General features: G+C 46.6%; 1 protein-coding gene across 4 annotated transcripts in view; it reads right to left on the bottom strand.

Annotated features, from left to right (window-relative positions):
* The window catches only part of LOC110530233 (ephrin type-B receptor 1), a 304623-nt gene that overhangs the window by 31439 nt on the left and 256246 nt on the right, over positions 1 to 16938 (bottom strand). For 3 of the 4 annotated variants that reach the window (XM_036985803.2, XM_090182142.1, XM_090182143.1), the window contains 3 exons: positions 10179 to 10287; positions 9364 to 9428; positions 4774 to 4962 (listed from right to left, as the gene is read on the bottom strand). In XM_036985803.2, the coding sequence (XP_036841698.2) occupies positions 4774 to 4962; positions 9364 to 9428; positions 10179 to 10287 (363 nt within the window). The remainder of the gene's footprint in view (positions 1 to 4773; positions 4963 to 9363; positions 9429 to 10178; positions 10288 to 16938) is intronic. The other variant, XM_036985804.2, reaches the window with a different exon arrangement.

Here is a 16938-nt window from a genome sequence, read left to right as displayed (position 1 = left end):
ACGCTAGGCATTGCGTATGGTGATCTTAGGCCTGTGTGCGGCTGCTCGAACATAGAAACCCATTTCATGAAGCTCCCGGCAAACAGTTATTGTGCTGACGTTGCTTCCTGAGGCAGTTTGGAACTCGGTAGTGATTGTTGCAACTGAGGACAGACAATTTTTATGTGCTTCAGCACTCGGCGGTTCCGTTCTGTGAGATTGTGTGACCTTCCACTTCTCAGCTGAGCCGTTGTTGCTCCTAGACGTTTCCACTTCACAACAACAGCACTTACAGTTGACCGAGGCAGCTCTAGCAGGGCAGATAATTGACAAAAAGGTGGCATCCTTTGACGGTGCCACGTTGAAAGTCACTGAGCTCTTCAGTAAGGCCATTCTCCTGACAATGTTTGTCTATGGAGATTGCATGGCTGTGTGCTTGATTTTATACACCTTTCACCAACGGGTGTGGCTGAAATAGCCGAATCCACAAATTTGTACTTTTGTATATACAGTTGAAGTCGTAAGTTTACATACGCCTTAGCCAAATACATTTAAACTCAGTTTTTCATGATTCCAGACATTTAATCCGAATCTCTACTATTATCAGAATAATAGTAGAGAGAATGATTTATTTCAGTTTTTATTTCTTTCATTACGTTCCCAGTGGGTCAGAAGTTTACATACACTCAATTAGTATTTGGTAGCATTGTCTTTAAATTGTTGAATGTGGATCAAACTTTCGGGTAACCTTCCACAAGCTTCCCACAATAAGAATGTTGGCCCATTCCTCCTGACAGAGCTGGTGTAACGGAGTCAGGTTTGTAGGCCTCCTTGCTCGTAGATGCTTTTTCAGATCTGCCCACACACTATTTTCTATAGGATTGAGGTCAGGGCTTTGTGATGGCCACTCCAATACCTTGTTGTCCTTAAGCCATTTTGCCACAACTTTGGAAGTATGCTTGGGATCATTGTCCATTTGGAAGACCCATTTGCGACCAAGCTTTAACTGATTTCTTGAGATGTTGCTTCAATATATCTACATAATTTTCCATCATCATGATGCCATCTATTTTGTGAAGTGCACCAGTCCCTCCTGCAGCAAAGCTCCCCCACAACATGATGCTGCCACCCCCGTCCTTCACGATTGGGATGGTGTTCTTCGGCTTGCAAGCCTCCCCATTTTTCCTCCAAACATAACGATGGTCATTATGGCCAAACAGTTCTATTTTTGTTTCATCAGCCCAGAGGACATTTCTCCAAAAAGTACAATCTTTGTCCCCATGTGCAGTTGCAAACCGTAGTCTGGCTTTTTTATGGCGGCTTTGGAGTAGTGGCTTCTTCCTTGCTGAGCGGCCTTTCAGGTTATGTAGATATAGGACCCGTTTTACTGTGGATATAGATACTTTTGTGCCTGTTTCCTCCATCATCTTCACAAGGTCCTTTGCCGTTGTTCTGGGATTGATTTGCACTTTTCGCACCAAAGTACGTTCATCTCTAAGAGACAGAAGGCATCTCCTTCCTGAGCGGTATGATGGCTGCGTGGTCCCATGGTGTTTATACTTGCGTACTATTGATTGTACAGATGAACGTGGTACCTTCAGGTGTTTGGAAATTGCTCCCAAGGATGAACCAGACTTGTGGAGGTCTAAAAAAAAGAATTCTGAGGTCTTGACTGATTTCTTTTGATTTTCCCATGATGTCAAGCAAAGAGACACTGAGTTTGAAGGTAGGCCTTGAAATACATCCACAGGTACACCTCCAATTGACTCAAATTCTGTCAATTAGCCTATCAGAAGCTTCTAAAGCCATGACATCATTTTCTGGAATTTTCCAAGCTGTTTAGAGGCACAGTCAACTTAGTGTATGTAAACTTCTGACCCATTGGAATTGTGATACAGTGAAATAATCTGTCTGTTAACAATTGTTTGAAAAATTGCTTGTGTCATGCACGAAGCAGATGTCCTAAACAACTTGCTAAAATTCTACTTTGTTAACAAGAAATTTGTGGATTGGTTGAAAAACAAGTTTTAATGACTCCAACCTAAGTGTATGTAAACTTCCGACTTCAACTGTATAGTGTAATTGTTGTATTTGTGATACTGATCAACAGTGGGGCTATCTTGTTCCACAGCAGCTCAGAATCTGGGGAGGAAATTCATCAATAGAATCTAAAAGAGTAACAACCGAACAAATTCACAGTAAATATTTCCATTCCTTGATTACTCATCATGCTGCAGGCATCCTGTGGCGATCTCACACCACAAATAAACAAAAAAACAGTCCCTCTTTCCTTCCCCACCTCAATCTCACCCTTTCCTTCCCCTCCTCCATCTCCCCCTTTCCTTCCCCACCTCCATCTCCCCCTATCCTTCCCCTCCTCCATCTCCCCTTCCCCTTCCCCTCCTATATCTCACCCTATCCTTCCCCTCCTCCATCTCCCCCTTTCCTTCCCCTCCTCCATCTCCCCCTATCCTTCCCCTCCTCCATCTCCCCTTACCCTTCCCCTCCATCTCACCTTACCCTTCCCCTCCTCCATCTCACCTTACCCTTCCCCTCCTCCATCTCACCCTATCCTTCCCCTCCTCCATATCCCCCTATCCTTCCCCTCCTCCATCTCCCCATCCTTCCCCTCCTCCATCTCCCCCTATCCTTCCCCTCCTCCATCTCCCCCTACCCTTCCCCTCCTATATCTCACCCTATCCTTCCCCTCCTCCATCTCCCCCTTTCCTTCCCCTCCTCCATCTCCCCCTATCCTTCCCCACCTCCATCTCCGCTTACCCTTCCCCTCCATCTCACCTTACCCTTCCCCTCCTCCATCTCCCCTTACCCTTCCCCTCCTCCATCTCACCTTACCCTTCCCCTCCTCCATCTCACCCTATCCTTCCCCTCCTCCATCTCCCCTTCCCCTCCTCCCCTACCCTTCCCCTCCTCCATCTCACCCTATCCTTCCCCTCCTCCATCTCCCCTTTGTTTCCCCTCCTCCATCTCACCCTATCCTTCCCCTCCTCCATCTCCCCTTCCCCTTCTCCATCTCCCCTTACCCTTCCCCTCCTCCATCTCACCCTATCCTTCCCCTCCTCCATCTCCCCTTTCCTTCCCCTCCTCCATCTCCCCTTTGTTTCCCCTCCTCCATCTCCCCTCCTCCATCTCACCCTATCCTTCCCCTCCTCCATCTCCCCTTCCCCTTCTCCATCTCCCCTTACCCTTCCCCTCCTCCATCTCACCCTATCCTTCCCCTCCTCCATCTCCATCTCCCCTTTCCCTTCCCCATCTCCCCTTTCCTTCTCCTTCCCCTCCTCCATCTCACCCTATCCTTCCCCTACTCCATCTCCATCTCCCCTTTCCCTTCCCCATCTCCCCTTCTCCTTCCCCTCCTCCATCTCCCCCTATTCTTCCCCTCCTCCATCTCCCCCTATCCTTCCCCTCCTCCATCTCCCCCTATCCTTCCCCTCCTCCACCTCCCCCTTTCCTTCCCACCTCCATCTCCCCCTATCCTTCCCCTCCTCCATCTCCCCTATCCTTCCCCTCCTCCATCTCCCCTTACCCTTCCCCTCCTCCATCTCACCCTATCCTTCCCCTCCTCCATCTCACCCTATCATTCCCCTCCTCCATCTCACCGTATCCCTCCCCTCCTCCATCTCCCCTTACCCTTCCCCTCCTCCATCTCACCGTATCCCTCCCCTCCTCCATCTCCCCTTACCCTTCCCCTCCTCCATCTCCCCTTACCCTTCCCCTCCTCCATCTCACCCTATCCTTCCCCTCCTCCATCTCACCCTATCCTTCCCCTCCTCCATCTCCCCTTACCCTTCCCCTCCTCCATCTCCCCTTTCTTTCCCCTCCTCCATCTCCCCTTTCCTTCCCCTCCTCCATCTTCCCTTTCCTTCCCCTCCTCCATCTCCCCTTACCCTTCCCCTCCTCCATCTCACCCTATCCTTCCCCTCCTCCATCTCCCCTTACCCTTCCCCTCCTCCATCTCCCCTTTCTTTCCCCTCCTCCATCTCCCCTTTCCTTCCCCTCCTCCATCTTCCCTTTCCTTCCCCTCCTCCATCTCCCCCATCCTTCCCCACCTCCATCTCCCCCATCCTTCCCCTCCTCCATCTCCCCTTTCCTTCCCCACCTCCATCTCCCCAATCCTTCCCCTCCTCCATCTCCCCTTTCCTTCCCCTCCTCCATCTCCCCCTATCCTTCCCCTCCTCCATCTCCCCATCCTTCCCCACCTCCATCTCCCCCTATCCTTCCCCTCCTCCATCTCCCCTATCCTTCCTTCACACGGTGTTTCCTATCATGCAGTGTGTCCCAGCCAGACCATGGGAGTCTATTCCAGTCCTTGTCTCATTAGCCTGCATGGTGTTATTTTAGTATCCGTATGAATCAACACACATCAGCATGTCCTCCATACAGTCAACAAGGTCTGGCCTGGCTCACTGAGGAAGGACATGTCCCGAGAGAGAGGGAGAGAGAGAGAGAGAGAGAGAGAGGTACAGGGACTGGGATGCTATTGGCTAAAGCTATTTCTGCTGCTATCTAGCTAAGGGACATCAGATGACCAGCAGTATATTCTACTAGTGCATCGCAGGGCACATCAGAAGCGAGCATGTCAAATACCTGCAATGTAACATTGGTAAGGAGGTTGGAAGAGGTCAGTGGCAAAATACTGTATATTTGCACACATAAATAAATATTGACACAAAAAGATATCCAACACACAACTGCAGCCCCCCCCCCCCCCCCCCCTCCCCTCCACACACCCCTCCACATCCACTCACACACACACACACATTCATTCACATTTACCTGCACCAATAACCTCTTCGATCTTGACGGTGGACACATCGATCTCCTTGGCGAACTCCCGGACGGCCTCGTTGGGGTCCTCGTAGGTAAAGGGGTCGATGTAGATCTTCATCCCCGGAGAGCCTGAGAAGTGGGTCGGGCAGCCCAGTGGGGAGGTGCAGTTAGACATGTCGGCTCTCAGGGAGAGCTCTAGAACCAATCAGAGTGGCCAGTGAACAATCCAGAATAGAGTAAAGGCTTTGTACATGGAAGGTGTTTTGGTGGTGAAATGGGAAATGGATGAATATTGAAATATGTCCATATGTCCACACAGTATGTCATATGTTGTTATGTCCACGATGCATATGACAGCAAAGTGCAATGGAACAAAAAAGACCTGTGCATCACATTAATCCAACTCTCAAAAGGTTGAAATGCATTAGTAAAATGAATGATTTTTCTTTGGGTGGAGGCGAACAAGCAAGCATGTGTGAATGGATTTGAATTACAATAATTACAGTGAAGTCCATTAAGGCTATACTGTTTGCTCCCTATAGAATTGAGAGAAATAGAGAGACAGAGAAACAGAGAGACACACACAGACAAATCGAGAGAGATAAAGCGAGAGAGAACAAAAGAACGCGCGCGCGAGAGAGAAAAATGCAGACAGATTTCTTTCGTTCCCCCTCACTCCCTTCCTGTCTGCCCTTTGATAGCGGAGGAACCAATTTCCCCACCGCCTCTCCCCATAGGAGCTCATAAACTGATAAACCCGCCTCGCTATCAAGCGTCTCAGATAGGTGAGTACAGTTCACTGTCTGGGGATGTCTGGGAATGGAGGATCACTTGGCTTGGGGCGTAGTGAGAATCATATTCAACACATGCAATGACAAGACAGAATATGTGTCTGAAATGCCAACCTATCTGCTATATCTTGTACTACATTTGACGAGAGCTACATGGGACAGCCGCGTACTAGGGCTCTGGCCAAAAGTGATGCGCTATATAGGGAATAGGGTGTCATTTGAGATGCAGATAAAGACAGACCCCAAAATCCATCACAACCCTTCAGAGAGCTGATTCTCTCAAAGACATTGATTGCCACTCAGACTGATTTTTACGATTGAAATGAACCCATCCTCTCCTCACAAACCTCATTCATCTACATGACATGCAGCACATAGGCTAAGCAGAGTCTCGAGTGGCTGAGGACTGGCTGAGAGGGGGATAGGAAGGACAGGATCTAGTCAAGGAGGGGCTTAAGGCACTTTACCTATAGCCCTTGGCTGGAAGCCATGTCTTGTTAGTACACTCATTACCTTGAACCCTGCCTCTGTGGAATTGCTTATTAGAGACTCCATAGAGATTGGATTACAGCTAATCAATGAGAGGGCTGAGAGCTCTGCATTCTATAATCACATTCTGGACTTGTGTGTGGCTGAAATAAGGGCAGTAATACTGATAGGCACATCTCAGGAATCGGAGGCCTGGTAAACACAAAAGTAAATAGGAATGCATACACACGTATACACCACAGGAAGTTGGTGGTACCTTAACTGGGGAGTACAGGTTCGTGGTAATGGCTGGAGAGGAATGAGTGGAATGCCATTCTATTCGCATCGTTCCAGACATTATTATGTGACATCCTCCCCTCAGCAGCCTCCACTGGTATACACATGCAAACATATGTACACGCGCGCACACACACATACCCACGCACAAACTTGAATCCATTGCCTTTTTCCATATTCCACAGAGCCGAGTCCACTTTCATGTATAATTGAATTAGCTAACCGCTTATCTCCTCTCTCTCTCTGGTAAAGCCCTGTTAAACTCGGACACATCTTTTCATTGCCCACCAATAAAAAATAAATCCGAGCCTTAATATTTCATGGTTCCTTGATCTGTGCGTACGGGCCAAAGTGCATCCAAACCTCCAGGTTTATTTTTTACCCAGTTATAACACAACAAGGCCCATTGGGAGAGGGGGGAGAGAGGAAGGAGAGCGAGTTAGAGAGGGAGAGAGCGAGAGAGAGAGAGAAAGAGAGAGAGAGAGAACTATAACTAACAGCTCATGACACAGATGTGGCTCAAAAGTGCACCTAAACTAATATACTTCCTAGCGCCATAATGTACATACGCTACAGGCAACACATATAAACTAACATCCCGTCTTGCGCTCTCCTCATTACGAGTTCAGTTCTGTTCATAAACAAAGTTAATTAGCCGACATCTGATGCGAGAAAATCATTCATCAGACACACACTGCGACTTATTAAGGCAGAGATCACAGAGAGAAAATCCACAACAGTCTGCAGTCTGCATGTCATAAGGGATCAACACGCCGCTGGCCTGGATCGTAAATGTAAATCTAACTCCATCAAGCCCGCAATTACCTTCTTAGTGAAATATACGGCGGTTCGTCGAAGAATCTGCCACTTCCGTGGTCGTTTTTCCAATGATAGACGTTGCTGTCAGAATAGTCTGGGCCCTTATCACTATGTGAGACGGTGGCTATACAGTTAGCTGTCTGTCTATTCATGCACACACCAGATGCTGAAGCACAAACAACAGCAGCTGAGTCAACTTGTTGATGGATAAGGTAGAAATGTGTGTGTGTGTGTGTGTGTGTGTGCGCATGTGGATGGGTGACACATGGATACATGTGTATAGATGTATGCGGGAATGTACTAAATATGTATTGTGTGGGAGTGTGTGAATGTCAGTGAATGCGTGTTGATAAATGGTGACAGGTGCCCCTGATGTGTGTGGGCGTGCATGCGTGTGTGTTTCTGCATTTGTGTGTGTATGCCGTAGGCCTACATATATGGAGGCTAGCAGGTGTGTGTGTGTGTGTGTGTGTGTGTGTGTGTGTGTGTGTGTGCGTGTGTGTGTGTGTGTGTGTGATGTTTATGGATGGCTGTTGATAACTACTTTGTGCCTCTTGAGTACACAGTACAGTGTGTGAACAGCACTGGAGTATTTACCTATCCAGCCAAGCGAGAGTTGATGTCAAAGAGAGAGGGAGGGAGGGTAGATAAACTGAATGTGTGCATCCCTAAGCCATCTCCCTCTTGTCTTTTCTGCCCCTCTGATCATTTCTCTCTCTCTCTCTTCCTCTTTCCCTCTCAGCTCTCTCCTCCTTTCCCCCTATCCTCCTGTCACTGTGTCGCTCCACTCCCCACTTCTTCTTCCTCCCTACCTCTCTACCCCCCCCCCCCCCCCCCCTCCCTCCTCCATCTGGATCTCATGGCACCAGATCCACTGGGACTGCGAGCTAACATCTGTAGTCTTTAAGCACTGACACCCATTACCAAGCTATTACTATTCACTGACATGGACCAGTCAGCCATATACAGTCTGGTAGCTTGCCAGCTAGGGTCTGTGTGTGTGTGGGGGGGCGGGGGTATTCATGTTGGTGTGGGTGCATGCGTGTAGCCCCCATAACGTCAACACTGACAACACGTTGGTTCACTCACTACAGCTACAGACCTCTAGTTTTTAAAGGGACAGTTCAGCGATTTTTACACATTCAGTCAAATCCCCAAACTATCCCTTTAATGGTTTAGGGTTTGCATGTTCATTTCCCACCCACTGCACCAGGCATCGACAGCTTTGGACTCCATTCCCAGGGTGAAAACCACAAACACTGTTTTTCGCATTTCAACCAAAAATAATCAAAGTGGCGCTGTTTCTTCCAATGACCAGTAATTACAAAACCGCCCGTCAAATCAGGAAGAGAAAAGATCGGACACAACGTATTCCTACGTATTAGTGTTAGTTAGCGGGAGAGAGTGGAGGGAGCAAACACAAGATGAATAGGAACACGTTTAGCTTTTTCCCCCTCCACTCCAAAATGCTCCATTGATGATTAGCGCTGTAACTGCTGTTAGCATCTCTCTCACATCTTCTGTTCATTTTCTCCACTTATGTCAATTGCACTCACTCGCCCTGAAAAAGCCTCTGACAGAACCAAATCTGAGCACGGACTCAGTGAGTTTGTACGGGGTAGGAAAACGGAGCAGCCATCTTATCTCCCCCTCTCTCTGGCTCTTTAATGAGCTCTGGGCTACGGCCGCTCTAACCGTGACAAAAACCGAGCCAAGGAGCAAAAGATTTCTGTCTCGGTCTCGACAAAACCCTCTCCCCTTTCAGTAAGCACTCTTCTAGACAGCTCGGCCAGCCTTTCCGACAGGCTCGGTTTTGACTGTTTCTCACGCATGCTCTTGCTTGCCTTGCTCTGAGGCAACATTATGGTGAGAGTCAACACGTGACAGGACCCTGGCTCAATCATGGTTAGATTACACAACAGCCCAGATGCGTGTCAGTCATTGTTACTTAGAGAAGAAAAGGGATGACTTATTCCCCTCGATGTTGGATCGGGAAGGAGTACCATTAAACATCTATGCTAGAACAATGGGGGGGTTATTTTTCCCCCTCAATGTGGACAGTGGCCATCAGACCCGTGTGGTGTCAGTCACCGCTACAACCCTGAGAGATGAGTGTCAGTCAACGTCATTTAGAAAGAGGAAAGGCTGTTTTTGCCCGGAATGTCAGCACATTAACAGAAGCGTTTTGTCCGGCAAGGCGCTGCTGCGGTGGTGAACTCACCTCTTCCTGTGCTGTAATGCTGTAACTTGTCGCTGTACACCGCTTCCTTGGTGTACACCCGTTTCCTGAACGAGAGACAGAGACAGAAAAGTTCCCGAAAAGGCAGGATAAAAGGAGGAGCGAAGAGGAATCATTACATCTGTCTCGGAGTCTCACTAACTGGGGCCTGAAAGCGACCCGGTCTGAAATTGAATCAGTGGCTAGTGGTTAGCGGTAGCTGCACCGCCCCAATGGAAGTCTGATGAGAATGAGCTGGTTTTTAATTAGAGATGTGATAGCATGTCTGTAGCTTTTCATCCGTTTTCCTCCGTCTCTCCTCTGCTCCCTCCGTCATCAAAGACCCTGTCATGTCTGATGGTCGCTTTGCTACTGGGGACACATGGCGCTGCTGCAAATTCTAAATTCAACTTGAACTTTTCTAAAGAGAGAGGAAAGGGGAACGGTAGCGATGTGTTGTAACAAACTGTCTAGAATTAAATTGGATTCAGTCAGTTAACTCAGATCAATGCAGCGTGAACCCTTTGTAACACTGTAAAATTGATAATTAATAGAGAAGCAGATACAGATATGGAACGTAGGTTTAATTTAAACATATTTTACCTCCTGCTGGCTAAGTGTGTGTGTGTGTGTGTGTGTGTGTGTGTGTGTGTGTGTGTGTGTGTGGCATAGCTGGTGGACCTATTGTAATGTCTGTGTGTATAGCCTTTGTCTGTGATGCGGTGTGGTGGTAGGAGAGACAGACCTGTTGGTGTGTGTGTGTGGCACAACTTTTGAACATAAACACAGTCAAGATGGTCATGTCGACTGTATAGTACCTGCTGCAGACGATGGAGATGGCCACTAGAGAGACGATGAACACCACTCCTGCTGCAGCTGACCCTGCGATTAGAGGAAGCTGCTCTCTCAACTCTGACTTATAGTCATCTACAGAGACAGAGAGAGGGGAGGGGAGAGAAAAAGAGAGACAGAGAGAGAAAGAGAGAGAGGGGGGGGGTATAGTGTGAGGACAGAGAGGAGAAGGTGGTGTGAGGGGTATGGAGAGAATGTAAAGGCAAAGGTGCGGGAACAGAAAGAACAGCATGGTTAGACCAGGAAGACCTGAGCATAGAGAGAACACATACACTCACTGTGGACAGTGAAGCTAATGACACAATACATTATTTACCATTCATTTCTATTGGGCACAACACAAACCAAAACAAACGGCAAATGCATCCCACGAGTTTGGAGAGTCACAAGCTGGATGTAGTCATTGCGTGCTAGTAATATGAGACCAATAATACACTTTTGGCTACACTGTAAGTACATTTGTTCAAATACTTATGACTCCTTCAAATGGGGGGGGGGGGCTAGATACATACAGTGCTTTCATTTCCAAACAGTTTAACAGATATGTATGAAATTACTCTCAAATAAAAGGTGACATTCTGTATATAGACGAGTTAGCTGGCAATGTCATGGAAACGATGCATGCACGTCGATGAGGCAGAAGTCCGTGTTCTTATGATTCTGGACAGTCAGATGGCTGGCAACAATGACAAGAAGCCATGTGGGGAATCATCGGTGGCTTGTTTCAGCTTGTTCTATCTTGTTAGTGATACCACGCCTTGTTTTGAGGTGTTTTGATTCTTCTCATGTCTATGCTAATATGGCTCAAATTCGCTAGCTAGCTAACCAACAACTCAACAGAATGTACTTGAGAGACAACAAGTGCTCATTGTGCAAATATATGTATGTTTTCAAAGAAGATTTGAAGAGGAAATATAGTTTACATGTCGTCAAAACTGTCTGTTTGGCTCCACCGTAGCGCACGCATCGGTTTTGATGCCCACCCGTCTACAGAGCCAAATGAAACGTTTTAGCTTCACTGTCCAAGCAAACGCAGAGGGGAGTGTAGGTGCCTCAGCTCTAAGATGTTGACTGCAACACATGGAGCGTCACCATGATTTGGTAACAGCCGATATGTAGAGTTAAACCGTGCTGACTGTCACCTGTATATTTCCATAGAAGAGCCCAATAGAGCGAGCTCAAGTGAGAGAGAGGGAGCTGTGAGAGAGGTAGAGAGAGGGAGAATGATCGATAGAGAGAGCATTTCTGTAGCCTTTCCTAATCCCTCCGGTCACAGTCTGACGGACATAAAAGACCACCTTGGAATTTCTAACGGGGATGTTCAGACACAAGCTCCTGTTAGACAGTCAGATATACAGCCAAACATTAGCGGCCAAAAGGAGGAAGAATGGCACAGGAGTTCAGAGGGTAGCCCAAAGAACTTCTAAAGGCACACTAAACTGCCTCAGTCCTATATCGTGTCTTTGTGTGGCTGTTTTAGGGCCTTAGGGCTACTCTAGTGTTGTTTCTTGAGCATGATTTAGCATGCTGCGGGCAAACTGAAATTCGCTTTACAGCAATGGGACAAAAGGAGAAGTAAGGAGAAGTCTTTAGAGCGGTGATATAGTATCTGAAATATCTATAAAATAAGAAACTAAAAGTATACTTGAGAGTGTGAATTATAGGCCTACTCTTTTGTTAGCTGTAAAGTCAGTGTGCTATTTCTCTGTGCAGCTGTATTCAGGTGCTGTGCTGCTGAAGGAGTCTCCTAAACTCAGACTGGTGAAAATTATGATTGGCTTGAGCAGAAATCAACTGTCTGAGTGCCAATCAGTCATGTAGGGCTGGGCGATATGGCCATATTTTTTTTTTTTTTTTTTTTTTTTTTTTTTTACTTATGGTGATTTACAGTACCAGACAAAAGTTAGGACACACCTACTCATTCAAGTTTTTTATTTTTTTTATTTTTTTTACTATTTTCTAAAATGTAGAATAAGAGTGAAGACATCAAAACTATAAAATAACACATATTTAGTAACCAAAAAAGTGTTAAACAAATCAAAATATATTTTATATTTGAGATTCTTCAAAGTAGCCACCCTTTGCCTTGAGGACAGATTTACACACTCTTGGCATCCTCTCAACCAGCTTCATGCGGAATGCTTTTCCAGTGGTCTTTCCCTTCACTCTGTTGTCCAACTCATCCCAAACCATCTCAATTGGGTTGAGGTCAGGGGATTGTGGAGGCCAGGTCATCTGATGCAGCACTCCATCACTCTCCTTCTTGGCCAAATAGCCAAGAAGCCTGGAGGTGTGTTTTGAGTCATTGTCCTGTTGAAAAACAAATGATAGTCCTACTAAACGCAAACAAAATAGGATGGCGTATCGCTGCAGAATGCTGTGGTAGCCATGCTGAGTGTGCCTTGAATTCTAAATAAATCCCAGAAAGTGTCACCCCCACACCATCACACCTCCTCCTCCATGCTTCACGGAGGGAACCACACATGCGGAGATCATCTGTTCACCTCCTCTTGGTCTCACAAAGACACAGCGATGGGAACCAAAAATCTCAAATTTGGACTCATCAGACCAAATGACAGATTTCCACCGGTCTAAAGTCCATTGCTCGTGTTTCTTGGCCCAAGCAAGTCTCTTCTTCTTCTTAGTGTCCAATAGTAGTGGTTTCTTTGCAGCAATCCGACCATGAAGGCCTGGTTTGCAGTCTCCTCTGAACAGTTGATGTTGACATGTCTGTTACTTGAACTCTGTGAAGCATTTATTTGGGCTACAATCTGAGGTGTAGTTAACTCTACTGAACTTATCCTCTTCAGTAGCGCTAACTCTGGTTCCACAAAAAAACACAAATTAACTTTTCCTGTGGCGGTCCTCCTGAGAGGCAGTTTCATCATAGCGCTTGATAGTTTTTGTGACTGCACTTGAAGAAACTTTCAAAGTTCTTGAAATTTTCCCGGATTGGCTGACCTTCATGTCTTAAAGTAATGATGGACTTTTGTTTCTCTTTGCTTTTTGAGCTGTTCTTGCCATAATATGGCCTTGATCTTTTACCAAATAGGGGTATATTCTGTATACCACCCTTACCTTGTCACAACACAACTGATTGGCTCAAACGCATTAAGAAGGAAAGTAATTCCACAAATGAACTTTTAACAAGGCACACCTGTTAATTGAAATACATTCCAGGTGACTACCTCGTGAAGCTGGTTGAGAGAATGCCAAAGAGTGTGCAAAGCTGTCATTAAGGCAAAGGGTGGCAACTTTGAAGAATCTCAAATATATATTTTGTTTTGTTACATTTTTTTGGTTACTACATGATTCCATATGTGTTATTTCATAGTTTTGATGTCTTTACTATTATTCTACAATGTAGAAAATAGTACAAATAAAGAAAAGCTCTGGAATGAGTAGGTGTGTCCAAATTGAGTAGGACCAAATCACTGGTCCTGTATATCTACATTTTTTTCAAATGTTTTCTCTAAATAAGCATTGTTGTACATTTAAAGGTCAAATCCACTGCATTTCAAACAGTCAGCAATAATCGAATGAATTCAGGGCTTGTGAAGTTATACCTATGCCTTCCACAACCATATGACCCACTAATAATTTAATTATTTGATCAAAAGACTGCCTCTGTCAGGTTTTCAAGTCTGTCTTTTTTTCTGTTACAAATGTAACTAGAACCATGCATAATGCCCATTCACTAATGATGACTCACTTTTTGTAGCTACAGGTCTCATCAACAATCTCTCAAGCCCACGTGCTAGTGATTAGCCAACAAATCTTTATATTTCAAGTTTAGCCAACCCTGGATCTATTTGCTAGCTAAGGTTGAACAGTTGAATTGTCATCAAATCAAATCAAATCAAATTTTATTTGTCACATACACATGGTTAGCAGATGTTAATGCGAGTGTAGCGAAATGCTTGTGCTTCTAGTTCCGACAATGCAGTAATAACCAACAAGTAATCTAACTAACAATTCCAAAACTACTGTCTTGTACACAGTGTAAGGGGATAAAGAATATGTACATAAGGATATATGAATGAGTGATGGTACAGAGCAGCATAGGCAAGATACAGTAGATGGTATCGAGTACAGTATGTACAAATGAGATGAGTATGTAAACAAAGTGGCATAGTTTAAAGTGGCTAGTGATACATGTATTACATAAGGATACAGTCGATGATATAGAGTACAGTATATACGTATGCATATGAGATGAATAATGTAGGGTAAGTAACATTATATAAGGTAGCATTGTTTAAAGTGGCTAGTGATATATTTACATCATTTCCCATCAATTCCCATTATTAAAGTGGCTGGAGTTGAGTCAGTGTCAGTGTGTTGGCAGCAGCCACTCAATGTTAGTGGTGGCTGTTTAACAGTCTGATGGCCTTGAGATAGAAGCTGTTTTTCAGTCTCTCGGTCCCAGCTTTGATGCACCTGTACTGACCTCGCCTTCTGGATGATAGCGGGGTGAACAGGCAGTGGCTCGGGTGGTTGATGTCCTTGATGATCTTTATGGCCTTCCTGTGACATCGGGTGGTGTAGGTGTCCTGGAGGGCAGGTAGTTTGACCCCGGTGATGCGTTGTGCAGACCTCACCACCCTCTGGAGAGCCTTACGGTTGAGGGCGGAGCAGTTGCCGTACCAGGCGGTGATACAGCCCGCCAGGATGCTCTCGATTGTGCATCTGTAGAAGTTTGAGAGTGCTTTTGGTGACAAGCCAAATTTCTTCAGCCTCCTGAGGTTGAAGAGGCGCTGCTGCGCCTTCTTCACAATGCTGTCTGTGTGAGTGGACCAATTCAGTTTGTCTGTGATGTGTATGCCGAGGAACTTAAAACTTGCTACCCTCTCCACTACTGTTCCATCGATGTGGATAGGGGGGTGTTCCCTCTGCTGTTTCCTGAAGTCCACAATCATCTCCTTAGTTTTGTTGACGTTGAGTGTGAGGTTATTTTCCTGACACCACACTCCGAGGGCCCTCACCTCCTCCCTGTAGGCCGTCTCGTCGTTGTTGGTAATCAAGCCTACCACTGTTGTGTCGTCCGCAAACTTGATGATTGAGTTGGAGGCGTGCGTGGCCACGCAGTCGTGGGTGAACAGGGAGTACAGGAGAGGGCTCAGAACGCACCCTTGTGGGGCCCCAGTGTTGAGGATCAGCGGGGAGGAGATGTTGTTGCCTACCCTCACCACCTGGGGGCGGCCCGTCAGGAAGTCCAGTACCCAGTTGCACAGGGCGGGGTCGAGACCCAGGGTCTCGAGCTTGATGACGAGCTTGGAGGGTACTATGGTGTTGAATGCCGAGCTGTAGTCAATGAACAGCATTCTCACATAGGTATTCCTCTTGTCCAGATGGGTTAGGGCAGTGTGCAGTGTGGTTGAGATTGCATCGTCTGTGGACCTATTTGGGCGGTAAGCAAATTGGAGTGGGTCTAGGGTGTCAGGTAGGGTGGAGGTGATATGGTCCTTGACTAGTCTCTCAAAGCACTTCATGATGACGGAAGTGAGTGCTACGGGGCGGTAGTCGTTTAGCTCAGTTACCTTAGCTTTCTTGGGAACAGGAACAATGGTGGCCCTCTTGAAGCATGTGGGAACAGCAGACTGGTATAGGGATTGATTGAATATGTCCGTAAACACACCGGCCAGCTGGTCTGCGCATGCTCTGAGGGCGCGGCTGGGGATGCCGTCTGGGCCTGCAGCCTTGCGAGGGTTAACACGTTTAAATGTCTTACTCACCTCGGCTGCAGTGAAGGAGAGACCGCATGTTTTCGTTGCCGGCCGTGTCAGTGGCACTGTATTGTCATCAAAGCGGGCAAAAAAGTTGTTTAGTCTGCCTGGGAGCAGGACATCCTGGTCCGTGACTGGGCTGGATTTCTTCCTGTAGTCCGTGATTGACTGTAGACCCTGCCACATGCCTCTTGTGTCTGAGCCGTTGAATTGAGATTCTACTTTGTCTCTGTACTGACGCTTAGCTTGTTTGATAGCCTTGCGGAGGGAATAGCTGCACTGTTTGTATTCGGTCATGTTACCAGACACCTTCCCCTGATTAAAAGCAGTGGTTCGCGCTTTCAGTTTCACGCGAATGCTGCCATCAATCCACGGTTTCTGGTTAGGGAATGTTTTAATCGTTGCTATGGGAACGACATCTTCAACGCACGTTCTAATGAACTCACACACCGAATCAGCGTATTCGTCAATGTTGTTGTCTGACGCAATACGAAACATGTCCCAGTCCACGTGGTGGAAGCAGTCTTGGAGTGTGGAGTCAGCTTGGTCGGACCAGCGTTGGACAGACCTCAGCGTGGGAGCCTCTTGTTTTAGTTTCTGTCTGTAGGCAGGGATCAACAAAATGGAGTCGTGGTCAGCTTTTCCGAAAGGGGGGCGGGGCAGGGCCTTATATGCGTCGCGGAAGTTAGAGTAACAATGATCCAAGGTCTTTGAACACACCCTTCTGTCCGTCTTCAGCACTTTGAAATGGAGGAGACGTGCATCTCGTCATTCATTATATGTGACCAACCGCCTTGATTCGGTCTTACGTAGAAACATTTTTGAAAATGTGTTTTTTTACATTGGATAAAAGTAGAGACTCAGAGCTACAAAATGGTATATCATACACTGCAGTTGAGGAACAATGGGAAAGTCATTCTGCTTTGAAAGTTGATAAATGTGTAACCTCACTTTTGAGAAAATGGCCAATCATCTCCTCCTCATTGCACCTGTCAATCAA

Source organism: Oncorhynchus mykiss, chromosome 8 (genome assembly GCF_057628025.1).
Source record: "Oncorhynchus mykiss isolate SJ-2025 chromosome 8, ASM5762802v1, whole genome shotgun sequence".
In the NCBI taxonomy this organism is placed as follows: Eukaryota; Metazoa; Chordata; class Actinopteri; order Salmoniformes; family Salmonidae; genus Oncorhynchus; species Oncorhynchus mykiss.
The sequence above is the reverse complement of the archived record's forward strand: the minus strand, read 5'-3'. Positions and strand labels throughout refer to the sequence as shown.